Below are 26,986 nucleotides of genomic sequence, written 5' to 3' on the forward strand. Positions count from 1 at the left end.
GTGAGAATTATGAAGTTCCAAATATCAGTCAATTTTGGCACAAAGCCTTCAGGCCTCTGCTAAAATACTGAAGAATTTCAGTTTTGAACAGGGCAACTCAAACCCTTGTTCAAATCACCCAAAGATTGGCTTCTTTTGAAGACCAAAGTTTTGAAATGAATCTGGACCCGAATCCAATTGAAAATCTTGGGGTGACCTGAAGAGGACGCTGCACAGGAGATGCCCTCCCAATCTGACAGATTTGGATCGCTTTTGCAACAGCAAAAATTCCCAAGGCAAGATGGGCCATGGCGATAGGTTCCTTTGGGTCACCCCAAAGGCTGAAATAAAGCTATCCTGCTATATGTGTAAATTAACGCATTGTGCTTTTAATCTACCATATTTTTCAGAGTATAAGACGCACCCAGGTTTTGAAGAGGCAATTTTTTTAAAAAAGGAGGTAGGTAGATAGAGGGATAGAGAGGAAGAGAAATACAGTAGGTTGGTAGGTAGGTAGATTAGTTAAGGTATGTAGGCAGATAAAGGGATAGAGAGAGAAATAGAGAAATACAGGAGGGAGGGAGGGAAGGAGTGTAGATAGGTAGAGGGATAGAGAGAAATAGAGAAATACAGTAGACAGGGAGAGTGAGTAGGTAGGTTGGTAGGTAGAGGGATAGAGAGAGAGAAATAGAAATACGATAGGTAGGGGGAGAGACAGAGAGAGAGAGAAATACAGTAGGTAGGTAGTTAGATGTTTCCAGGTGTATTTATCCATGTGCTGGAGAAGGAAATAGCTGACAACCTGTAGCATCTAAAACTTTGTTTCTGCTGGAACAGCACTTGATCAATGTAATTCTCATCAACCACTCTAACTAAACAGCTTTCGGAAAGGGGGAAAAAGTTTTTGCACTCTGCAAACCTCCCCAAAATGGCCCCGTTTTCCTGACAACGGGCCTGGTTTTTTTTAAAGGCATGAATAGCCTGGGGGGGGGGCTTGCAGAATGCTCGGGGGGGGGGGGGACAAACAAAAAAACAGCATGCATGTCCTTATGGAGTGCTGCTGAGGGGGGCAAAAAATGACCCATTTTTTGCTCATTTCTGTCCTCCCCAGCCCCCCAGGAGCTGTCTGAAAGCCTCCATAAGGCTATGGACGACCATTTTGGTAAAGGGGCGGGGCTTCAGGAGGCAAAAAAATGCTGTATTCAGTGTATAAGACGCACCTAGATTTTCAGCCTCTTTTTAGAAGAGAAAAGGTGCAAATACTCCAAAAATACAGTACCTCAAATCTCTGATTTCTTACCATGGCTGTAGTTTAATAAATCTTAATTTAACTTATAGGTTATTATCCTTGTATAGTGATAGCAAATTCTTTGTTCTATTTCCATTATAATCTGAAGTGGAGTATTTGTGGACTTCCAGATATTAGGCTACATTGCATATAATTCCTAGTTAACATGATTTGGGGAACTATAGATTAGGAACATCAGGAAATATGTAGGCTCCCCATTTCTGATACCTTTTGCTTGAATTTTCCATCTGCTAAGGTTCATTTGTCTGGTTAATGTATTCTGTTGCTTCTAACATGTACACCTTGATAACTTAGATTTTCAGAACACTTTTAACTGGTTCTTAGCTAATAGGGAGATTACTTCTCACAATATAGCCAAATACTAGAGATATTGGCACTATATAATGGCTTAACACAATTTTTATTAGAAAAGTTATACATAACAGCAACTATTTTCAAGAATATTAACCTTGAAAAGCAACAAAAATGGACTAACAATCTTTAACAAGAAACTAATGACCTTCTCTATAATCAAACATTCAAGTTATCTACAATGTTTCTTTGTACAAAGGGAGAAAATCATGGTTGTACAGGCACATCATGTCAAAAATAAAGTTGCAGTAGCTATTTTATACAATTATCTTGTCTCAAGGGTTATTAAAACATCGCAAATTTCAAAACATTCACATAATTTTACATTTAGGCATATACTGAATCTCAGTCCCAAACGTTTAATCATTCCACAAAGTGCCAACATTTAAAATCAGAACCTTTAATATTTTTTTTAAATTTTGCTAAGAAATGTTAACATCTATCCATCCACATTCACATGATTTCTGGTTTGGCCTGATTCTAGTAATAATAATAATAATAATAAAGTCTTTATTTTAAAAAAAATAGTAAAAAACCAAACGGGGGGTTGTTTGAAAAGCTATTCGGTGTCCATTATTGGAAAACACCCCATTACAAAAGCTGTAAAGGTAGCCAGGTCTATTAATACTTCTTACACAACAAGATTACTTTTAATAAATGCAAGTTTACCTGCTTCTAAAATATACATCTGAAGTCTGTTGTCTTTTTAGGGCCAATGCTGTCCCACATAATTATTAGTTAATTTATACAAATTTATTTTGCTCAAACTCTTGAGACCCAACTAGTTATCAGCTTCCAACAACCAAATTACTTATAATCTACATGTATGACATTTCATGTACATACAATCCCCTAAGAAAGGTAAACGCTTGAAGAGGTTTAATCTGAAATGAAAAAAGCTTAATCAAACTACCCTGCCCCATAGCTACCTGATGCCAGAGGTGGACCACTCTGAAAAGGAATGTAACATCTACTACCAGAAATGTTTTGCACATGAAGTAAGCCCCAATTTTCTTTAAAAAGCAGTTTTTTTCTCCATGGGTTCCCATTTGCATTTAAGTCCTAGAGCTGCTTCAATTACTCTATAGAAAACATGGCACAGCAAGGACTCCTGCCTACTAGGCGCTGACATTCACCATGACAGCTCCAAAAAGCACTTTTTGGTAGTAGGAAGATGACCAACACTGATGCCAACAGCGGGCAGGCAAAAATAACTCATACAGGGAAGAAAGCTCAGAATGTTAGGTCTATTTGGCAAATCAGTCATGAAATAAAAAGTTGGCCATTATTGGGTCTTCTGGAGTTGATTGAAATAATATCCTGGTTTACTAAGATATTGAAAAAAAGCATTAGTCATAGTTAAGATGACCATTATTGCACAAATCTGCTTTGAATTGGGATTTTTTTTAAAAAAAACAACAACACTCTTCATGAAGATCCTTGAGTACTTTCTCATCTCTGCGACTGGAATTCAAGTCATCCAGTGCAGAAAGGTTACTAGAAATGCAGAAGTAGTAAAAGATAATAGAAACCCCACCCCAGACACAAAAAATTGATTACTGTACATGGACAATGAAACCTAAATTTCTTCCCTTATGGGCCCTGCACATGGGAAAATGTGTGGGCATTAACGATGCTAACTATACAGTAAGCCAACCATTCAAATAATATGGAATCTGGGACCAGGAGCTGCAATGATATCACTATATGGTTCTTCCTGTGTCAGCTCGATCGCTTGTTGCTTTTTCAGTACCAAAAAACTGTAGAATTTTGCTGCTGCTTGTTTGCGGTTTGTATTCCGACACAACTCAAGCAAACTGATAGATTTTGCTCCAGTCTTGGCAAGGGCTCTCTGAAAATACAAAACAATAGTTAACCATTATAATTTCCGACTCTCAATCTGAATGTTTGTTAATGCCAAGCAATCACAAGAGAACTTATAAAATGTTCATTACTGGAAGAGCTCCTGCACCCAGTTACAGCCTGAAAAGCTTAGATCAGGGGTGTCCAACCTTGGCTATTTAAAACCAGTGGACTTCAACTCCTCAATCAACATAGATGGCTGGGAAATTCTGGGAGTTGAAGGCTACAGGTCTTAAAGTTGCCAAGTTTGGACACCGCTGTCTTCAATCTTCAGGAGACGAAGATAATCCAACATTTAAGAGATCATGAAAGCCTTTACTGAATTAAGAAAAACACACTAGACCCAAACACACAACAACTCTCAAATTAGGATAAATAATGCTACTTCCACGTAAGAGGGATTCACAAGCCTCAATACAGAAAAATATAAGAAAGTGCTCACTGGAGCCTTAATGAGTAAGGATGTGCAGCCATGACTTTTTAAGACGATACCAACACAATACTAAATCTCACCATAAGCCCCTGAAACATCTTTCCACATTGGATCGAAGTAGCTGCCAATCACTGTTGCGAAGTATCTGGGCAGTCTGAATGGACTGATTTTAAAATGTCTAAAATCAGAGGGATTTGTGTTCCTGACTCAATTTAGGGATTACTTCTCCATATTAAATTTCCTACAATAGTTGCTTCAGGGGACAAACAAGGAAATGTTTTTTTAATTGTCTAATTATTGATGTATCTACCTCAGCACTGGTCCTTCAGGGTTTCAGATTAGTTTTTCTAACTATATCCAGATTTCCATGTGTGCAAAACAGAGCCCCAGTAAGGGTTAATGTCTCTGTGTTTTGTTTGTGGGCTGCCTGAAAGCATCTATTTAGCTACAGAAGAAAAATATAAATTAATTGGCAGACAAGTTATGTTCAAAAATACCACTCGCATACTATCAAAAATGAACTAATACCTGAAGACCATGGAGCATCTGTTGTGTTCTCTTGTTCCATCGTCGTTCCTCCTGATCCTGATCACCTCCAGTACCATCTTCCTCCTGAAATGAATTGCATTGAAAAACAGACTCAGACAATATAATTACATGTTATCCTAAAAAATGCTCAAGATCTAAAAAAAAACAAAAAAAAAAAACATTTTTTCCCAGGAAGCTACATAAGGACACTACAAAGGTAGCAGCTTTGTGATTCTTATGTCCACCTAACCTATTCATTGTATACAATTGGCTGGCCACTGCGGGAAGCTGAAGCTTTTAAAAAAAATAAAACTCTCCCAAATTGAGTGAGAGAAACAATTAGTAAATGCAGCTACAAGGTCTTCACATTTTCATTCAAAAATTTTGAATTTAATATAAATCAGTTTTATCCAGCTTAGATACCATCTGGACAACTAAAAATCAATTCCCAGAATTCCTGAACAAGTGTGCCTTGGTTAGGTTTCTGGGTGTTGGAAGTCCATATGCCCAGGCTCAGGAAAAATGATACAGGTTGTCAATACCAAATTGTTTAGACAGAGCCAATGGAGAAAGTTGTGAAATCCTGGATATAGGTTAGGTTAATGAGTAGCAGATAATACACTCCTGAACTTAACTGCAAACTCAAAGATGTAAATCAGTCTTTCATGGTAGACAAAACACCATGGCAGTACAGAAACGGAGAAAGGGCTATTAGAAAAATATTAGCTAACAAGGTATTTACAGAGAAGTGCCAACAACTATGACATTTTAAACACTTCTTATAAATGCAGTTGAACAAATTTTGAAATGTTATTATCTTGTATATTCACAAAAGCAATATGGAAAAATAACATCAATGTACCAAATCATTTTCATGAATTTTTAAAGTCTAATGAAAAAATAAATTAGTGCAATATTTTGTAAAAATATAGAAACACTGAATTATTGCAGAGTATCCAACAGTGACTCAATCTCCTTCCTTCCTTCCTTCCCTTCCTCCTTTCCATCCATTAATGCATTCTGGACCAGTTGAAGGTTCTCAGTGGGTCTCAAAGACAGCCTCACATAGTGTTCACTGCAGTAGTTGAACCTTAAGGTCACTAGCACAATACCAACGAAGAAGAAAAATAACTGCTCCCAAAAGAAACCAGCATGGCTGCATAAAGAACTCCCTGACAAATTGAAAGACAAAACAGATAAGTATAAAAAGTGGAAAGAGGGGGACATAACTAAGGCAGAATATCAGCAAATAGCCCGAACCTGTGAAGATGAAGTGAGGAATGCTAAGGCTCACAATGAAGAAAGGCTTGCCACAAAAGTAAAAAATAACAAAAAAAGCTTCTTCCACAACATGTTAAAAACAAGAAAAAAGTTAAGGAAATAATTGGTCTATTGCTGGGAGAAAGTGGCAAGAAGGTGACAAGCAACAGGGAGAAAGCAGAACTATTTAACTCATGTTTTGTATCTGTTTTTACACAAGGAATAAAACAGTCCAACCTATCAAAAACAGCATCACAAAAATCAGATTAGGAACTCAAATTGAAATAGGGGAAGAAAATGGTAAGTGAGCACCTGTCTACCCTAGATGAGTTCAAATCACCAGGACCGGATGGATTACACCCCAGGGTTCTGAAGGAACTGGCAGACAAGATCTCAGAACCACTGAACTATATCTTTCAGAGATCCTGGAGCACCAGGGAACTACCAGAGGACTGGAAAAGAGCTGGTGTGGTTCCCATCTTCAAAAAAGGGAAAAAAATAGATCCAGGAAACTACAGACCTATCAGCCTGACCTCAATACTAGGAAAGATTCTGGAAAAAATAATCAAGCAACAAAATAGCGAACACCTAGAAGTAAATAAAGTAATAGCCAAAAGCCAACATGGGTTTGTGCAAAACAGATCATGCCAGACTAATCTTACTGCATTCTTTGACAAAGTGACAAAATTAGTGGACCAGAGGAATGCAGTCGATATAGTTTACTTGGACTTCAGTAAGGTATTTGATAAGGTAGACCATAACGTACTACTAGATAAAGTAGAAGAATGTGGATTAGACAGCATCACCACCAGATGGATTCGTAACTGGCTGATCAACCACACTCAACGTGTAGTCCTCAATGGAATTGCATCTACATGGAGGGAGGTATGCAGTGGAGTACCCCAAGGCTCTGTTTTACGCCCAGTACTCTTCAACATCTTCATCAATGATTTGGATGAGGGAATAAATGGGGAACTCATCAAATTTGCAGATGACACCAAGCTGGCAGGAATAGCCAACACTCCAGAAGATAGGCTAAAGATACAGAAGGATCTTGACAAACTTGAACATTGGGCACTATCTAATAAAATGAAATTCAATGGTGAAGAGTAAGGTTCTACATTTAGGCAACAAAAGTGAAATGCACAGGTACAGTATAGGTGGTACCTTGCTCAGTAGTAGTAACTGTGAAAGGGATCTTGGAGTCCTAGTAGACAACCATTTAAATATGAGCCAGCAGTGTGCAGCAGCTGCCAAAAAAGCCAACACAGTTCTAGGCTACATAAACAAAGGGATAGAATCAAGATCACATGAAGTGTTAATACCACTTTATAATGCCTTGGTAAGGCCACACTTGGAATACTGCATTCAGTTCTGGTTGCCACGATGTAAAAAAGATGTGAAGACTCTAGAAAGAGTGCAGAGAAGAGCAACAAAGATGATTAGGGGACTGGAGACTAAAACATATGAAGAACGGTTGCAGGAACTGGGTATGTCTAGTTTAATAGAAAGAAGGACTAGGGGAGACATGATAGCAGTGTTCCAATATCTCAGGGGTTGCCACAAAGAAGAGGGAGTCAAGCTATTCTCCAAAGCACCTTGAGTGTAGAACAAGAAGCAATGGGTGGAAACTAATCAAGGAGAGAAGCAACTTAGAACTGAGGAGAAATTCCTGACAGTCAGAACAATTAATCAGTGGAACAGAAGTTGCCTCCAGAAGTTGTGAATGCCCCAACACTGGAAGTCTTTAAGAAGATGTTGGATAGCCATTGGTCTGAAATGGTATAAGGTTTCCTGCCTAGCCAGGGGGGGGGGGGGGGGGTTGGACTAAAAGACCTCCAAGGTCCCTTCTAACCCTGCTATTGTATTGTATTGTATTGTATTGTATTGTATTACTAAGAAATTATTGACTGCTATAGATCAATACTTACCTCCTCCTCCTCTTCCTCCTCCTTTTCCTTGTCTTTTTCTTTTTCTTTTTCAGGCAAAAGCTCTAGTTCTGGAATTAGTTGACATATATTCTGAGGTTCTTCTGGAGGCAATTCCACTGGGGGCATTTCTATCTGTTGTAATGGTTGGGGCTGATGAGAGAAACATTCAAGTTTAATGATTAAAACCAGACTTAGCAACATCTTATTTAAAAACATCATTTTTCAAATTCCTCACATATAACCTATTTCCTTTATATTAATATTTAGATATATCCATTTATTAAAATCTGTTCAAGAATTGTGCTTGCATCCTCCCCAATGTTCAATTTCATTGGGGAAGAAAATTTGATATTGCCAAGGAGAGCATGTTCAAAGACAGCACTTACTTAAAATAAATTAAACAGAATAGATGAACTCCACTGATATACCACAATATTTTATTAGAACCACTGAGCAAGGCACTATAAAGTTATCATGTTTTTGTTGTTTTTTTCCATTTATAGGGAATATTTATAAATGAAAGGATAAGCAATAACCAGTGAAATTGCTGAAAGGTCATCTACTTCTGCCAATTTACACCAATGGAAATTGGATAAATGACCCCAAATAGACCTATGTTACTTCTTTATGACATTTAGTATTGCTTTGAAGTCATTACAGAGATAAGCATTATACTTTTGTTGTTGTTAGTTACAAAGTCATGTCCGACCCATCATGATCCCATGGACGACATTCCTCCAGCCCTTCCTGTCCTCTACCATCCTCTGGAGTCTGTTTAAGCTCACGCCTACTGCTTCAGTGACTCCATCCAGCCACCTCATTCTCTGTTGTCCCCTTCTTCTTTTGTCCTCAATCGTTCCCAGATTTGGGCTCTTCTCCATTGAGTCCTTCCTTCTCATTAGGTGGCCAAATTATTTGAGTTTCATCTTCAGGATCTGGCCTTCTAAAGAATAGTCAGGGTTGATCTCCTCCAGGACTGACCAGTTTGATTGCCTTTCAGTCTAAGGGACTCACAGGAGTTTTCTCCAGCACCATAGTTCAAAGGCCTCAATTCTTTGGCGCTCAGCCTTTCTTATGGTCCATCTTTCACAGCCATACATTGCAACTGGGAAAACCATAGCCTTGACTATACACACTTTTGTTGGCAGGGTGATGTCTCTGCTTTTTAGTATGCTGCATTATATTTTATTGTTCGGCAATGTATCTATATTTGAAATACATTCTCTTACTCACAGGGAGCACAGGTTCTGGTTCCAATTGTACAGCCTTTCGCTTTACACCTGTCTGGGGTGGAGGTGGTGGCATGACCGATTCATCTAAATTGGTCCTACTGCCTTCCATCATAGATTCCTGCAGGCGACTTGGCTCTTCTAAAATGGGCTCATCTATTGCAAAATAAACATGGACACGTTAGTATTTTTCTCAATGCTGACAGTCCTTTTTATCTTTACAAAAGAACAAATTCTTCTTTAAACCCAGAAGGTAGTAATGCACATGAAGCAAATACACATTTTGAACATTAAGCTACAGCTTTTTAAACGCATTTACTGAACAGACAAAAACCAAGCTATTAAAGACACAAACCGATAACATTGCGTTGTTGCTCTTCTCGAGGTACTTCTGGATTCTCAAAATCTTTAAGGAACTCATCCAGATTATCAGCTTCCCCACCTTTCCTCCTCTTTCTAAGATCTTCTGGTACAAGAGGTGTAAGACAGCGAGTAAAAAGCTTCAAATTAAAAAAAAAAGTAGATTATATTTTTAGTTGACACTGCTTCATTATCTAGTTCAGGCAATTCAAGGTTAGTCTAGCATCAGACTGTGTCCATTTACATACTAAAATAAATAGTATAGTAGGCTCATATGTACCAACTATGAAGTTAATTACTATAAATTGATTAAAGGTGCCGCACTTTAGGGACCTGAGGAGTACTGAGGTTCGGAATAGCTTTTTATTAGCTGTGCTAGTCTTTTGGTATGGCTTTCCAGGAAGAACCCAACTGGCACTTAGGAGAACATTTCAGCCTTCAACCTAGTTGAGTATAGTTCAGTCTAATTAATTTTATTCTGTGTTTTCATTAGTTTATGGATTTTTTCATTTCTATCCCTTTGTTTATATTTTGTTGTATATATTGCTTACCTCTCTCTTTCATGTAAACTGGTAACAGCCCAAAGAGATTTCACATTTTATAAATGTGAAGACGGACAATGCCTCATTTGCACAATTTATTAGAAAATGTAATAGTTTGACAGCCTGTCCTAAACTGATGCAGTCCAAACCTTCTTATATTCTAGGAGTTGCTGTTTTGACATATCTTAGGTGAGTGAACTGGTAAAGGATGGTTTAAGATTATTTGCAATAACTATTCATTATAAATTTCCCAAAATTTAGTTCAACTCACCTTCAGCAGCCTGTTATTCCAAAGAGGTTGAGCAGGAAGAGAGAAAAGTTTTTCAACACCTCCAGTCTCTTTCCACATCATTAATTTCTTAGTAGGAGGTGCCAAATCCAGTGTGGTGACAATGTCAGAATAATCACTTAATTGGGCTCTGATGGTCTTGCTGTCCAATTCTTTCACACTGTCTACAATCAGCTTTCTCTTCCTCTTTGCTTTGGTTTCTTTAACTATTTAGGAGAAAATGTAGTAGACACTGGACATTACAACAATGTGACTATTGATAATTAAATTACAGTATTATTTTAGTTTATTTTACAAGGAACACTTTCAAAAACTGTTTAAAATGTTTTTACTTAAGAATGATTGTGTTATAGTATTCAGAAAAGAATATACAGTCACAATTCTGGTAACTTGACATCTTTGTTAGAAGCTTCAGTGAGACCATTTAAAGAACTACAGGCTTCAATTTATTTTTTATTTGTGGAAAAAAATTCTTACTAAAATTATATATAAGAACTCTAGAATTACATTCTTGGAAATGAGAGTAGACGCTTATAGATTAGTGATGGCGAACCTTTTCAGCACCGAGTGCCCAAACCAGAACATGCATGTGCACGCGCCAGACCATGGGAAACCGGACAACCAGCTGGCCGCACATACTTGTTTTTTGGCTATTTGGGGGGCCATTTTCAGGTCGGTTTTTCTGGCCGTTTTCAGGCAGTTTTTCAGCTGTCTTGCAGGCCCCAAAAATGGCCTGAAGGCAGCCTTAAAAAGGCCCGCAAACAGCTTGCAAAATCGCCATTTTTGGGGGCGTTTTCAGGCCATGAAGATCAGCTGGCTGACATGCATGAAGAGCAGCCAGCAAAAGTGTGCATGCCCACAGAGAGGGCTCTGCGTGCCACCTCTGCCACACATGCCATAGGTTTGCCATCACGGTTATAGACTACCCTATATGTCACCCAAGAGTAGAATCAAGTTTGAAGTGGAAAATTATATATTCAGAAAGGCAAGTTGTATTCTTGAGTCATGAAGACCACAAGTCTTTTATAACAATGTAAAGAATATTATGAAATGTGCATCTAACTGGAACAATATGGACCAGAGAGGACTGTAATCAGAAGGTTTTACTACTTCACAAGCAATCGTTTTATTTTAAACCATTTCCAGATGCAGTTTTAAATAGCATTTGGTCTAGTGGTTAAGGCGCTGGGCTAGAAAGCAATGGCCTTGGCCAACTGGGTGACCTTGAGCCAGTCACTCTCTTTCAGCCCAACTTACCTCACAGGGTTTTTGTTATGAGGAAAAAAAGGAGGAAGGTGTGTTAGATATGTTCACCACTTGAGTTATTTGTACAAGTAATAAAGGTGGGACGGACACACACACACACAAAATAAAACAAGAGCTTATTTTGACTATAATTCCAAGTGACTATGTGTACCTATCTATGTGTTTTCTCTGAAGGAAAATTGAATGATTTGCCATTTCTTTCTTCCAAGACGTTTTCTTTAACTTCCTGGTCTAGGATGTAATGCTGTGATTTCATGATGATCTTCCATACAAATACTACCCAGACTATCTGACTATACATAACTGTCTGAGATCAGTCAATACTGATTAGACTTTATCATTCCCAAATTTATCAGTGATTAGAAAAGATGTGCTGACAATCTATGTAAGGGTATGTGAACAAATAGGAAGTGTAACTGGGTTGTATCAAGCTACAACGTATATTTTCATTCAATGCTGACCTTATGTGGAAGGTGAAAGCTGGCCAGTGCATGTGAGACAATATCCTGGAATCTTGCCTAATACCTTCCTCATTCATTGTAGTTATCCTGTCATCACATAGAAGAGGCATTTGCCTGCAGGTATCATATTCACTACTTCATTGCAATTACTAATTAAAAATAGAAAACTTTAAAGTTCTACCACTACCAAGTAATAAAATAATTTCATATCTAAAACAAGAAGAAGATTCTGTGTGCGCCTATACACATAGTGATTTACTTTTGCAGGTGGACCTACTTAAAATTCAAAGGTTGATCTTATATGAAAATTAAGCCAACAGAAAAAGGGCATTGGTACTTACCTGATAGGCCTCTTCTAATAGAGTGGAGAAAGCATCCATACATGGGTTAACCTCGTCCGTCTTCTGATTGGACTGAGTCTGATTAAAGCTAATTAAGACATGCCCCTTGTTGCTAGCCTTACCCAGTTTTTTGGCAAAGAAGAACTTAAACAGACTCAACGTGTCATCAAACAACAGTTTAGTAAACAAAAACTTCTCAGGCAAGAAATAGAACAACAGTATTTACAGTAATAACCTGAATGAAGAACCCTGGTTGTAATACATACCAAGCCCACAATAATCTTTTAGTATATAAAATAGATCAGTCATAGAAGGGAGGGGATGGATGCTATCTCCACTCTATTAGAAGAGGCGTATCAGGTAAGTGCCAACACCCTTTCTCAATAGAGGTGGACATAGCATCCATACATGGGACATACCCAAGCCCTATTGTCCCTATGGGAGGGAACCAGACTGATCAAGAACAATCGGCGGCGATTGACGGACACGATTCTCTAGGTCGGCCAGCTGTTTTGAAACGGCACGGTGCTGTAGCTCTCTCTCTCCCTCGCATGGATCAATAAGCTCCAGCAGCCACAGAAGCAACGCTGGTGCGTGATGAGAGCTGCCCACTTCAAAGGCTGCAAAGGCTCCGGAGCTATCAGAAAGCTTGCTGAATGGAGCCGCACCTTCACTGCGCCGATGGAGGTAAGCGGGGTTCCGAGCCACACTTAGCAACCCTCTAAAGAGCGCTGCGCTCTCTCCCGCCCTATCAGAGATTCTGGGGTAAGCAGATGGCCCACAGGGCGAGCTATGGGTCCAGGCCCTCTTGCTCCAGCCCTGGCTGACAGCTGACAGTTGTAGTCCTGACACAAGTAATAAATGCAAGACAAATAATTCTTCAAACCAGTCAAATTGTCAATTTCCTCAGGAGATATGCGATGACATGACTGTCCTTGAAGTGGACTGAGTCGAAAAGCTGGGTAAGGCTAGCAACAAGGGGTGTGTCTTAATTAGCTTTAATCAGACTCAGTCCAATCAGAAGGTGGACGAGGTCAACCTATGTATGGATGCTATGTCCACCTCTATTGAGAAACTTAAGATTTTCCTGTGGTGAAAACAAAAGGCAATAGTAATGACAATAATAGGCATACCACATACAAAAACAATTAAAATTTACCAGTGATATCAATGGGCTCTAAAGCAAATGCTTCTTCTTCATTTGGAACCAGTGTTGTCTGATCAGTCATGGTTGGCAAGGGTTCTACTGGATCTGCAGAGTCTGGGCTATCTGGTCCTCCCACTGTGAATTAGAGAATGAAGTAAGTTTTTGAAAGTATTTTGGAGCCACAATATAAAATACAAGTCAAAGCCTCCAAAATTATCTTCTAAGGGTTAGCGTCCCTCTCTGGGTCCTTCCTGGATAACATGAGCTATGATGGCACAAAGGCTACTTCTGCTGACTGCTGGTTGTCTGCAATTTGACAGTTCAAATCTTTCTAGGCTCCAAGTTGACTCAGCCTCCCATCCTTCCAAAGTCGATAAAATGAGGACCGATTGTTGGGGACAATATGCTTATGCTATAAACCGCTTAGAGAGGGCTGTGAAGCTGTATAGAAGTCTAAATGCTATTGCCTCATTCTGTGCCAGCTGAGAATGCTTATTTGTCATTGGCTTGCTTCAATGCCCCCCCCCCTTTTTGGTAAAGGTTAGGAGTGGCTACATAAACACCTAGAGTCAATTACATTTGTTTTCTCCAAGGCTCTCTATAGGCATTTTTATCCTAACATGTTAATATGAACTAGAACCTAACCAATCCAGGCGGTAACGGGTTAACTTTTCTATACAACTACACACTGGATCCTCATTTTTTAGTTATTCCTTACAGTCTGATGTTTTTTACTCATTTATTATTCCATAGTACATAATTCAAATTGAATTTGTACATTTTTCTTTGGGACTTTTAAAAACTGCTCTTTTTTAATATATGCAAGTATTCATGATTGCTTCAAGTTTTCCTTCCTTTGATTTATAATGGGCTACTGGTCCTATCTCTACATATATGGGAAGATTTAAACTATAAGGAAAAATGGATGGAATCTCCCAACCATTTCTAGATTGCTTTGCAAACATACTAACCATCTTATTCTGATACCACATCGTTCACCATACTAAAATGTTCTCGCAATGTGCAAGGGATGGGTGATAATAGGATGAACTATAACTGGGGCTAAGATGGTGACCAAGGAAAGGTGAGCAACTGGCAAGCACCATTTTCCACTGATGAAATACTGATCATAAAAACCAGTTAGGATGAGGGGAAAAAAAAGAGGAAAGCTAATCCCTGCCTCGGAAAGTACCAACTTTTAATTGCTCAGTCTTGATTATGTCTTGCCCATAAGATAGTCCTTTAACAATGACTGGCACAATATTAATGATATAGAAAATATAAGTCTGTCAACCATGCCATTCCATCCATGAAATGCTATCATTGACAGAGCATTTTCGAAAATGAAAGACAAGTGTTTCAATATTCACTTGAGGCATTATCATCATCATCCAAATCATCATGGGGAGGTTGCTCCGGCAACATTACTCCCACTTCTGAGAGCGCAGGGGGGTCATCAAATATTCCTTCTTCAGTGTTGCTGAGAAGTTTGTCAACTGAAAGAACAAATCAAGAAGGTAAGGCTAGAAGCATAAATCTTGTATCAAAATGTAAGACTGTCCTTGCTACAATAGCATTAAAAGACAGGACTTTTTCAACAGACTATCTATAACCATGAAGTTCTTGGTGCTCTCTGAGCTTATTTGTAGACATTACATTACGCAACTAGATAACATCAGAGCAAAGGTGTGTGGAGTTTGCCACCTATTTATACGTAGTAGGCTTGTTCTATTAGGTTTGGTGGAAGTGTGGTTTCCCCCTTGATGGTTCTGCGTGGAAAAGGGTCTATTCATTTGAAAGATGTAGTTTAATCAAAAATATTTTTGTTCATATTCATTGCAGAAGAATGAATACATATCAAAGAGGATGGATTATTCCCCCCCCCCAGGAAATAAACAAACATTTACATATACAATTGGTGAGTAGGTGTTCTGTTATGAGAAATTAATATTGAAAGAAGTTTAAATGGCTGTATAAGAGCATATCCCTGCCTATCTTATATGGAGACCTGGGAAGATCAAGGGAAACATAAAGTGTCCTCCTCCTTACAGATAGTTCTCACTTACTAATGGTAATTGGGACTGCAAACTCCATCGCTAAGTAACACTGCCTAATACGTCAACTTATGACAACAGTTCCAACATTCCCACTTGCCATAGTTCCCTTTATGGATATAGATTTTAGAAAGCGATGTTGCCCCATGAGAAAAATAAACCTACATCTTTAAACTCTTTTTACTAAATTCATAGCCATTATTGTAGTTAGTAAATGACTAATATCAACCTATATCTGTTTGCTTAACAATGGTTCAAATTAACCATGACCTTGGAAGAGGTGCTTTATGGCAAGATACAAATTGATTACATACCCAGGATTCCACCATCATTTCCTTCTCCAAAATCATCCTTGTACTGGTCTTCATATTCCAAGTGATTAGATTTCTCATTAAGATGACTGGTGCTCTGCTCTGGCTCCAGCAGAAGGTTTGAAGTACTAGAGCTTACCAGCATGTCATCTGGAAAAGCACTACCTTCTCTCATCATTTCACGATCATCCATGCCAAAGTCTCCTTTAAAATTAAGGGGGGAAAAGAGACAGGTATCTTCAATTACCTGTTCCATATTATTTTTAACTGCAACATTATGTTGCTCTAATTTTTAATTTGTGCAAAGAGTATTTTTATTAATTGCAACATTCAATACTTAAGATATTATCTTCTTCAGTTCATTTTGTTATTACTCATGTTTCATATTCTTTATTCCGGTTTCACTAATGTAGTAGTCTTATAAAATATATAAATTATTCATATTCCTTGACACTGAATTTTTTCTCCAACCTGTGCTTATGAAATAATAGCTAACTACTTCAAATGTACAATCATCAGAACACTGATATTATCATTAGAATGTATATGCATATTTGGAAGATGTGCAAGTTGCAAGTTTTTGTTTACATACAAAAGATTGTAACATTGTGAAATTATCACTTTAGATTCTGATTAAATTTTATTGCAGAGGTTCTGCAAAAAGCTCATTGACTATTAATTCCTTAAAACAGATGCGGAATAATGAAAATTGTCCATACTTGGTGAGGCACTATATTTATGGATTGTTTTAAAAACAAGAGATGGATCATTAAACACATTAACAAGACCCTGGCCACTGATTTTTATTATATAAATTCTTGCTTTGGGAAATTTTCAATTAAAAATAAAGAATGAATGTCTTTAATATATTACTTTCATATAATTACATTGACTGTAAAGATACACAAACATTACTTGTGAATAGAAAAAATTGATCAAATGAATACTGTATGTAGTTTCTGCTGGAATAAACACTTCAACTTAATAGATCACTACGTAGTAGACTTCAAATCTGATGGGAGTAAATTTTCATTTGGGCATTCCCCAGCATGTGAAATTGTCTGTCTGTCTTAAAGTTTGCAAGGCAGTTTTATCTTAACTTTATGACAAATATGTTCAACACTATTTACATAATGTATAAATATGCAAATCCATTCATATTGATTTACACATCTGCATAACAACACCATTACACAATTGAAGTATATTTATGCTAATGGCATATTTTGCCTCATATGCATAATGTCATTACTCAAAGGTCATAAATTGTTGCAATGTCATTTTTTTTGTATTTAATGGACATTCAGGAATAACCAATGACGCTCCCAGAAATGGACCATTAAATGAACTTTCACTGTGAAGTTTAATTGTTCAAGATCCTCAGCACTCTGTAAGCATTCCTCCAACCCAAGGAGAAAAAAAAGCTATGCTTATTTATGATTTATTAAAATACTAGGGTATTATATTTATTTGTACAGGTAGTCCTTGCATTAAGAGCATAATGGTGCCTGGTCATAAAGCTTTTACAGCTTTTCTGTGAAGGTTGTAAAGCAACCACTGCAATCATTAAGCAAACCCATGGTTTACTATCAACCAGCTTTGTAGAAAACTGGAAGTAAATTTGATCACGTGAAATGGGGCGCTGCAAATGGCCGTAAATGTGGCCCAGCTACCAAGCACTCAAAGTAGGGTATGTGACCGTGCAACAATCCCCCCTAATCATTGGAACTTCAAATTCAGGTTGTAGATAACCCTCAGGTAAGTCTGTGCAACTCTGACCGATCACTAAATGACTGATCGTAAGTCAAGGATTACCTATACATCATAACATCTATATCAACTGATTTTGTGAAAATACAAGAAACTAAGCATAAATCCTATTTAAAACATGCATGCTTTACCAAAGTCATTTTCCTGAAGTATGCTGATGTTTCCCACTTCTTCTCGCATTGTAATTTCTTCCACTCTGCTTTGGTTCAAACTGAATTGTTGAGCCACATCGATATCACTTTCAAAAGACATAAAGTTTTTTAATTAGAAACCATTCTAGAAGACAACCAGATATTAATATTCAGTTAAATAAAGTCACTTTAGAAAATTAATGAAACGAGTAATACTGCTTAATATTTTAAAATCCACAGATTACAAAACTCAAAATGTTATTTATCATACAGGTGTGTTATTATATCATATCTTTCAAAAGAGTAGAAACAACCTTTTTTATAACCAGTAGAATGGAAATTCCTTCCCTGTTTTGTTTTCTCCTCCAATACAGCAATAATAGGGATATGGTAATCTACAAATATCTCAATAATTATCTTACAATCAGAAAACAAGTGCTTACTCTAAATCTGGCAATGGTTGATCAAAATCATGAAATTCTTCAGGCAAAGTGATAGCGTTGTAAGCAGCTTCTCTATTTTCCTCAGGCAAATCAACCACACCTAAAAAAAAATATTATACGTTCTTAAGGTGACATTTTTAAAGAAAATATCTTGGCATGTTTTCGCAGACAATAAACTATTCAATAAAGTAGAATAGGATTCAGTCATTGTACACAGACTGTTCTTGGTGATAAAACTGATTTTAAAGATTACAAATGGAACACCCTGACTTTACATGGCAATATCAACCTGGATTCAAAGAAACCATGGAAGCACAAGTATTCCAAAATAATTGTCAAGGCCCGTTAGATCCAATCAAACTACAAGTCATTATAACAGTCAGGATAATCTAGGGGAAAAACACATGGTACATATTCTATTATATTTAAAAGATTGTACTCTAAAGTAAATTGTACTGTTCATGAACTAGTAACAGCTAGATAAAAACAAATATACATCAAATACCTGGACGGAAAGCCATCTTAATCTTAATGAATGCCTCATTACAATCTGCAAGGAGGTATTTAGCTTTCCTGTGATAGATTCTAACAACTCCCAATAAAAGGTGTCCTGAAGTTCGAAGTGCCATCTTCACCTGAAAAATCATTTATAATTAATTGTAATTAAGAAACAAATAGAAAGGCAATTCCTTAAACTCTCACATCCTATTTAAAGTTTTAAATTAAAACACATAATTTCTTTTATTGCCATTCAGTTTATGAAATAAGGAGCACTTTGCAATGTCAAACATATTGTACTATCAAAACTATGAAATGACTTAAAAATTAATTGATTTATGGTCATTTGAAATGTTATCTTAGTTACCTTAGTCTATCAATATTATTTTGTCTTTCTTTTTCATACACAATTCAAAGATTGCTAATATTCCTGTCTATTCTGCCCACAAAAAACACCTGGGAGAGACAGGGACCAGCCCACAGTCATCCTGCCAGCTTTCATGTCCAAGGGACACCTAGAACTCTCTCTTGGTTGCTAGGCCAGCACCTTAACCACTACGGTAAACCAGCTTTCTAAATATAAATATATTTAAATATTTAAAGAGCTGCCCATCTCTTTAAATCATTTAAATATACCATTGACTCTGGGCAGCATACAGATTAAAACCACCATAGTAGTATATATCCCAGGATGGTTTTCAGTCAAGATTCAAGCCTGGTCATAGCACAGAGATTGCACTGACCATGTTTTTGGTGATCTTTGGCAAGCATTTTTATATAATACTTATGCAAATTTACTGATTGTTTCAGAAACGTTTAAGCCATGCAAATAAATCAATACTGGTAATCTGCTTCACAGAAAAATAAAGTTAAACTGCATAAAAGAAAAAGTTAAGAAAACTTTATGTGGGTGGTGGGGAGGGAAGATGGGTGGTCTCTTTTTCTTGCTTATTAATTTTAGTGAAGTCTAAAAGTACAAACTTTATATAATCAGCCCAATCCTTTACTGAAATCTTCAGAAAATAATAAGATGGCTTATAATAACTACTATTAAAGAATTCAGTTTCTACTATTCTAGAAGATGCTTTATTTAGTGCAAATTGTTAACACCATATGTGATACAATATGGAGCTTTATTCTCAGAGTCTAAATATAAAACAAACTTTTTTTTAAAAAAAAAAGGCAATGATAAAAAAATTGAAAGCAAAACAAGTCCCAGTGTCCTGCTTTAAGTATATTTGTTAAATTCTGCATGGGAAAACATAGAACAACAACTAACCATGGTAACTAAATGGTACTCATTGTAGGTGCAATGCAATTTCTCAATGTAGGAAGGAGATAAACAGGAATAAGCTCTCTCATTCATATCTTAGTCCAAACACTCAGATATAGCCATTTGTTTACAATACCAAACTAAACCCTGGATTTATATATTGATAATACTAACAAAATAATTCAGTAATGCCCCAGATGAATCTGCTTTTATACCTATTTTTCATATACCACAAAATATAATCATAAAAATAATACCTTAGGTGAGATGATGCTCTCTACGCTACTTTCCAAATTGCATTCAAACACATGGGCTTTGGTTAGCTTTTTGTCCCAATGGGCCGCCAGCCATATTTTAGCTAGCGGCCCTCGTTTGCTCAGGACAAAGTGAGCATAAAACATTGTGCCAACACTCTATGCAGAACCTGTAGGAAAAAAAAGATGTGTTAAACATAATGTCACAGAGATGCATAGTAATTCCAGTAAAATATTGCATACATAATATAAAGGTAAAGGTTCCCTCGCAAATGTGTGCTAGTCATTCTCGATTCTAGGGGGGCGGTGCTCATCTCCACTTCAAAGCCAAAGAGCTAGCGCTGTCCGAAGATGTCTAGGTGGTCAGGTTGCCGGCATGACTAAATGCCGAAGGCGCACAGAGCACTGTTACCTTCCCACCAACGGTGGTTCCTATTTTTCTACTTGCATTTTTATGTGCTTTCGAACTGCTAGGGTGGCAAAAGCTGAGACAAGTAACAGGAGCTCACTCTGTTAAGCGGCGCTAGGGATTCAAGCCACCAACCTTTCTGATCGGCAAGTTGTGTCTTAGACACCACGTCCCATACCTATACATAATATAGGTAGGTATTAAATGCATGCTCGGGTTTGGCTTATGGTCACCCACTCACAGCCCTTGCAAACAGCCACACTCAAATCATTTTCAAGTGAACACTGAGATACAACCTGTTCTTTAGAACACATGGAGACCCAATGAATCTAAAATAACACCAAACCTTTACTGGGTTACAACGTATTTATCACACACACATATACTCATCCACACTTAGCCATGTCCTTCTCAACTAGGCTGACAGCCACTGACAAGGGGAATAGAAGCCACCAAGTCTGGATCCAAAGATAAAGGCTTCAGGACCCCTTTTATCCCTCAAAGTCCTTAGAATATATTAAGAGAGCCACTCTGACCATACAAAGGGAATCACTAAAAATAATATGCCCACTCCACATGAGCATACTAATCTGGATAATTTTAGAAGACATTATATTTTGAATTTAAAAAGAGATGCAGAATGTGACTAACAGATCCAACTCATAAGCAGAACAGCAGCTTCATTAAGCTCAAGGTGAAGATTCCAAATGGCCTTCAAGGTCAGCTATATGTACTATAAATTATAATTGTCCAATTGATTGTCCAACAAGACTGTGACTACCATTAGTGTGTCCCTTCCTATGAATATTTTCCACCTGCTCTTCTAGAAAAAAGCATAAGTCAGGGATATCCTAAACTGCACATCTGTTCTTTGTGAAGAAACATAATCCTATTGAGAAACAAGATTGGTTTTGTTTCTCAAAGAACAGCAACTTCACCTTGTTTCTATGCTTGTTTCTCCCCACCTATCCTCTAACAATCTTCAAATACCATATCAGAATGTCCACATCTCCTAACTGAATCTCAGTTTATAGCCGTGCCTTATCATCTTCTCACTCATCTTCTGCCAGCACTGGTATAGCCATCTCTTCTTCCTGCTTTATCTTTCAATACACAAAAATCCACTTGGGATTGAAAGCAATCCTATCTGGTATATTTGTTCCTCAATATTTCAAAGGTAGACTAGGAATCTGATGGAACTATTCCTCCAAATCTCTGAGCACTAGATGATCCATCAATTAATTGGTGCATCTTGCCTGGGAAGATTGTTGGCACAGATCAATTTCATACAAGGAAGAGAGGAGACTGATTAAAATGTCCCTGACAAACTGTCTCTCATCTGCTTCAAGGCAAAAACCAGATCTAAAGTGTACTTGCAACATGTGCCCCACCTGTGTTAGGGTTACATGGTATATTCATTTCACATCATTGCACTTTCTACTTTGCTGCACCTCTCCAGAAATTCTCCCTCCCCCATTCTGGCTTCTAAGACATGAAACTCTGGCAGACAATCTCTTTACTGCCACTTCCGTTCAACTTCACACTATACTTCTTACCAAGTATGAGACTGAAATGGAACCACATTGCCACTCAGTTTGGGCCTTCAGTGACTGATTCCATTCATCCATCATGGCCAATTCTTTCCCCATTCCCTCTGAAGTATTATAGTGCCTACCCCACCAAATTCTTTTAGGGTTTCTTTCTTCTTTGACCTTATCCAATTATCTTTTTTAATCCTACTTTCTTGCTCATCAATCTTCCATAAATAATCACCTTCTCATTGGATTCTGTGTATTATTTCTACCATCTTAATATTAACAAATCAAAACAGTATTAACTATTTAATACAGGATTAACATTTATTATGATTATTATTCCATTTCCATGGGACCTTAGGGCACCTCTTATGGACATTGCTCGTCTCTTACAGCACCAAGCAGACTCAATGGTGTCCAGTAATGATATATAAAGCATCTCAGAATCGTTTTGGGATCATGCTAAAGGTCTTTGATCATTTTGAAACTGCTTTAAACATAACTCTTTTAAGTAAACAATATTTCCAAAATGATTAAAATAGAGCACAGAACTGACTCAAATGTGTTAGATTCTGTACAGCCCTATTGACAATATTTGTATTTTTTAAAAAATGCTAAATTAGCATTACTTCATTGGGACAATAGAACAGACTATTGCCTTGTCTACCCTCAGTATAAGACTTGAATGCAATTGTTCTGGGTGATTTTAATAATTTATGCTTGGGCTTTGGGTCATGAGACTATTTCAATTAGAAACTGTCTGATTAACAGCAAAAAATATGCTGGTCTGCTCAGAGGATGGAACAGGTATTCTGGATATGAGACCATTTACTGATGAAAGTAATTTCACAGTAATAGTAGCATAGTGTTGGAAGAGAATTTGATGAGTTCTGTACTGAGAATTTTCAACAGGTAAACTAGGTGATTTTAGAATTGTGAAGCATGAAAAGATCAAAACACTCATTTCTAAGTGGTCAAAGATATTTAAGTAGTGAATCAGATCAGATGATGAGTATAAAACTATCAGCAAAGCTGGAGATGTGTATGTTACACTACAAAATCACACTCTCTGCATAAGCAGTGAGGGCAGCAGAGAACTTACATTACTACCTCCACTGCATCTGCAAATATCTATACTTAACAGAGCTCCTTCAAATCATCCTTACATTAGCTATTAAGGAATATTAGCTGTTCCAGAAAGGTTTTCAGACCAGAGACTGTTTTGAAAAATTTGCAAAGCACTAAGAAATTCTAATCCATTTTCTTCCTAATAATTTAAATGGTAACAGTTCAGTGATAAACCATTTTTAAACCATTTTTCTTGTTGTAAATATTCCTAAACATTTGGGACAGCACTGTGGTCTTCTCCTATTTGCAAGCATCTTCCAAAGAATATTTAAAAATTGCAAATTGCTCTTCTTGTCATTCTGATAGTTACCTAAAGGTACTATCATGACTTCAGTACTAGTTACTACTATCTGAAACCAACAGATGGAATCATGAAAGAGGGGGGGAAGGAGAGAGATGTCACTCACATCTGCTTATCTGTTATGGAATAGGGAAAGACAGGTAGTCAACGTATGACCACAATTGAGCCCAAAATGTCTTTTGCTAAATGAAACATTTATTAGATGATTTTTGCCCCATTTTACAACTTTTCTTGCCACAGTTATTAATGGAACCACTGTAGATGGTAAATTAGTAACACGGTTGGTAAGTGAAAATAGTTTCCCGATTCACTTTGCTTATCAGAAGCTTGCAAAGGGAGATCACCTGGACACTGCACATCATAAATGCAAGTCAGTTGCCAAGTATCTGAATTTTGATAACAGCTGCAATAGACGTAAGTATGAAAAATGGTTATAAGTCACTTTTTTCAATGATGTTGTAACTTTGAACAGTCACTAAATGAACTGTTGTAAGTTGAGGATTACCTATACAAAGTTTAAATTGGCAATGAATCCTAGTAAGATGGCAACATGTTAGGCCAATTTCTTACAGGTTTGGCAATTGATAGTACACATGAAAACCCCTAGTTTTTGATAAGACACCATTGTGGTTTTTACAGCATCTCATATACTGATTCCACAGAAACATGAACTGATAGAATTTAGCCTTTGTTACCTGAAAAAGGTTTTCACTTATACATGGGTAGTATTCATGAACATTGGACATACCTTTATAATTCCAACAAGTTACTAAAATGGAATTAATCCCTGGAGTATTTCTGAATTTGTTGGCAGAACTAAAGCAATATAGCACCATGTTTTACTGGGCAAAGAAATTGTTTCTTAAAAGAATAGCTTTTAATTATTTATTCTGCTTGTATTCTTCTACATAAGGTAGAATACATACACAGAAAAGAAAAGTGAGCCTGCCTACAAATAGTCAAACAGTTGCCTGAATTTCTTTAATTATTCTCTCCACTATTAATATATGCTGAAACCCAAGAGGTTCTTTAAAGAAATTCAGGAAGGCTGACCAAAGTAATTTTCTTTGGAATACTGGGCTCAGAAGTCCCCAGATAATGTACAATGTATGTAAGATGCAGCCTAACTGGTGTTTATAATTTCATTATTTTCTACCTTTAGAGTAAGAGGTTTGTCAATGAAGTTATCAATTACTTTTCCTCCTACGTTGTAAAAGTGGGGTTCACCTCTCTGGTTTGTGAACCCTTCTTCCTTGAAGGGTGTTCGTAAACGCTTCTTCTTCCTTGAAGACGTAGTCACAGATAATTCTGTTAGTACTAGTACCAACTTTGAACAGTGTATAAGTCAAAGCAGGTTCCTAGCCAGCTTATCTGCTGCAATTTATGCATTTGATTGAGATACCCTTGGAAATAGTCTGGATGCTATAATGGATACAGACTACTGCAGCTAGGCTATTGACTAGAATGCATACAGCATTTGCTCTACACTTGTGCTAAAGATCTACCTCTATAACCATGTTCCTACAAAGCCAAATGACTGCAAAGGCTTAAGCAGACAGGTTATATTTAAGAGTACCTCACTTCACTTATTTGTAATTTGCCTTCCCTCCAGAAACTCAAGCCAGTAAACAGGACTCACTTCTCTTTCTTCACCTCTAAAAGCAATCACCTTGCCAGGGGATGCGACCAAACAGAAACTACTAGGGGCTATGGATGAAGTTGAACTTTGGTTTCCCCAGTGCAAATCCACCACCTTAATCACTGTATATTGGCTCATTAAATGTCTCTAAATAATTTGGGGGAATCATCCTGTTCTCCAAACCAAAGCATGCACATTTTTTATTTGGCAAAGACAATCAAGAAGCCTTTCACTAGGGCCATAACTGTCTTGTTAAATGCCTGTCTCCACTGCAGCAGTTGGTATTTTATAATCATTTTATACTTCCTCAGCCATTAAACTCCCTGTAAAATTTGTCCTTTTCACGTCTATTTATACCATTTTTATCCCAAACATCTTTTGTGTCTACAAAATCATGGAGCAGGGGCTTAACTTTTCCAAACGCAACTTGACATGACTCCACTACACCCTGAGGCTTTCTCTGACAGTTTCTCTCTCCACACAAACCCATTCCTTAAGAAACTGGGCTTCAAGGCTCAGTTTTATAGGCTACTGAGCCAGGCCCCAGTCTTACAATTTCCCGAGCAGCACCCCAAACCAAAGTCAAAGGAGTCTTAGCCCTCCTTTGAATGTTCTACCTCTAAAGATTAAGAATGTAAAAGTAAATTAAGAGTGACAAAACTATAATAATGGCATATCGTATAAAGTATGTACACAAAAAGGGAGAATAATGTAAATAACTTGTATGTACATATGAGATATACTGATACCGGATTGTTGTAAAGATTGAAATTGTGATGCAAATTGAAGAAATTTGTTTTATAAAAACTATTTGCAAAAAAAAAAATGCTCTACCTCCCTCAAAGCACGAGTCAACCTTTTTTTTTAACAAGGGGAAGAAAGTCGCCTAACTGAAACAAGGGAAAATAACCCCCCCACCCCCACAGCTCAATTTCGTCTTGCAACCTTCAGACACAACTCGAGAGCTTTTCCGCACGATCCCGAGGGGTCATTCACACATGGCAATAACTGACAACAGCAGCACGAGCCGGGAAAGGCTCCTTGATCGCGCACGGGGTTCCCCAGCCTCTCGCTTTTTTTTTTTTTTTTTTTGAAGCCTGCCATCGCGGGGAAACAATAGATTTCCTGGGGCAAAAAGAATAACTGGGAGAAACGTTTCAAAACGTACAGTCCTATTTCACAAGTTCTCTTTTTTTTGGGGGGGGGGGAATTGTTTCATTCCAGTTCGCTTCTGAGGAAGAGTTAAAGCTTAAGGATAGGGCAGCCTTTTACCAGCCATTGCTTGATGATGATGATGATGATGATGATAATAGTAATAATAATAATTCTTTATTGTCCGTGCACAACGTATTTACAATGAGATTGGTTGAGCACCCTCAGTGCACTCCCCCAACACAATACAACTCACAAGGAAGACCAGAAGAAGAAATATCCCTAACTCAATAAATCATATTAACAAACCCATTACACCAGTATGAACATGTTACACGTTGTGCCGTGTTTATTTCGAAAGGAGCAACGGCCAGGCAAAGTCCCGGAACCGAGAGGCTTAAAAAAACCATCAGAGGGCAAGGAAAAGGCCGGCTTTCCAAAGCGAGGAACCTCCGTCCCAACTCCGGTCAAAAGTCGTTAACGAGCCGTTCTTCCCTCAGCCTTTTCGCAGTGAGCGGGAGCCCGGGGGGGGGGGGGGGGACACAATTAAACCCAGGTTGCGGCCTAGGCTCGCTCCGGCTGCTACGGAAGCCTCCCCCCGCTCTCTTCCACACACACCCACACCCCTTGGCCCTTCCTGCTCTCACCTCGAGTCCTGCGTGGCTGCCTGAGGAACCGGGCTCCAAGCGCCTCGGAGAACCGCCGAGGCCGCTACCGCCCGCCCGCGGATTCCCCCACCCCCCTTTTGCCTCTGAGCCACTCAAACAAACAAGATGGCGGCCGCTCCTCTTCCTGCCGC

At 37.8% G+C, this 26,986-nt stretch overlaps 1 protein-coding gene across 1 annotated transcript; it reads right to left on the bottom strand.

The window, feature by feature from the left end:
- Window positions 1–1,669: 1,669 nt before the first annotated feature.
- RAD21 (RAD21 cohesin complex component) lies at window positions 1,670–26,986 on the bottom strand. The gene is made up of 14 exons (XM_081951202.1): window positions 26,835–26,986; window positions 20,027–20,193; window positions 18,504–18,633; window positions 17,999–18,098; window positions 17,556–17,662; window positions 15,658–15,858; window positions 14,660–14,785; window positions 13,302–13,424; window positions 10,057–10,280; window positions 9,239–9,383; window positions 8,888–9,039; window positions 7,655–7,804; window positions 4,464–4,547; window positions 1,670–3,491 (listed from the first exon to the last, which is right to left on the bottom strand). The coding sequence occupies exons 2-14, from the start codon at window positions 20,168–20,170 to the stop codon at window positions 3,300–3,302; spliced, it is 1,878 nt and encodes a 625-aa protein (XP_081807328.1). The 5' UTR covers window positions 20,171–20,193; window positions 26,835–26,986; the 3' UTR covers window positions 1,670–3,299.

The sequence above is a fragment of the Natrix helvetica genome (genome assembly GCF_964273705.1).
Source record: "Natrix helvetica genome assembly, chromosome: 4".
In the NCBI taxonomy this organism is placed as follows: domain Eukaryota; kingdom Metazoa; phylum Chordata; class Lepidosauria; order Squamata; family Natricidae; genus Natrix; species Natrix helvetica.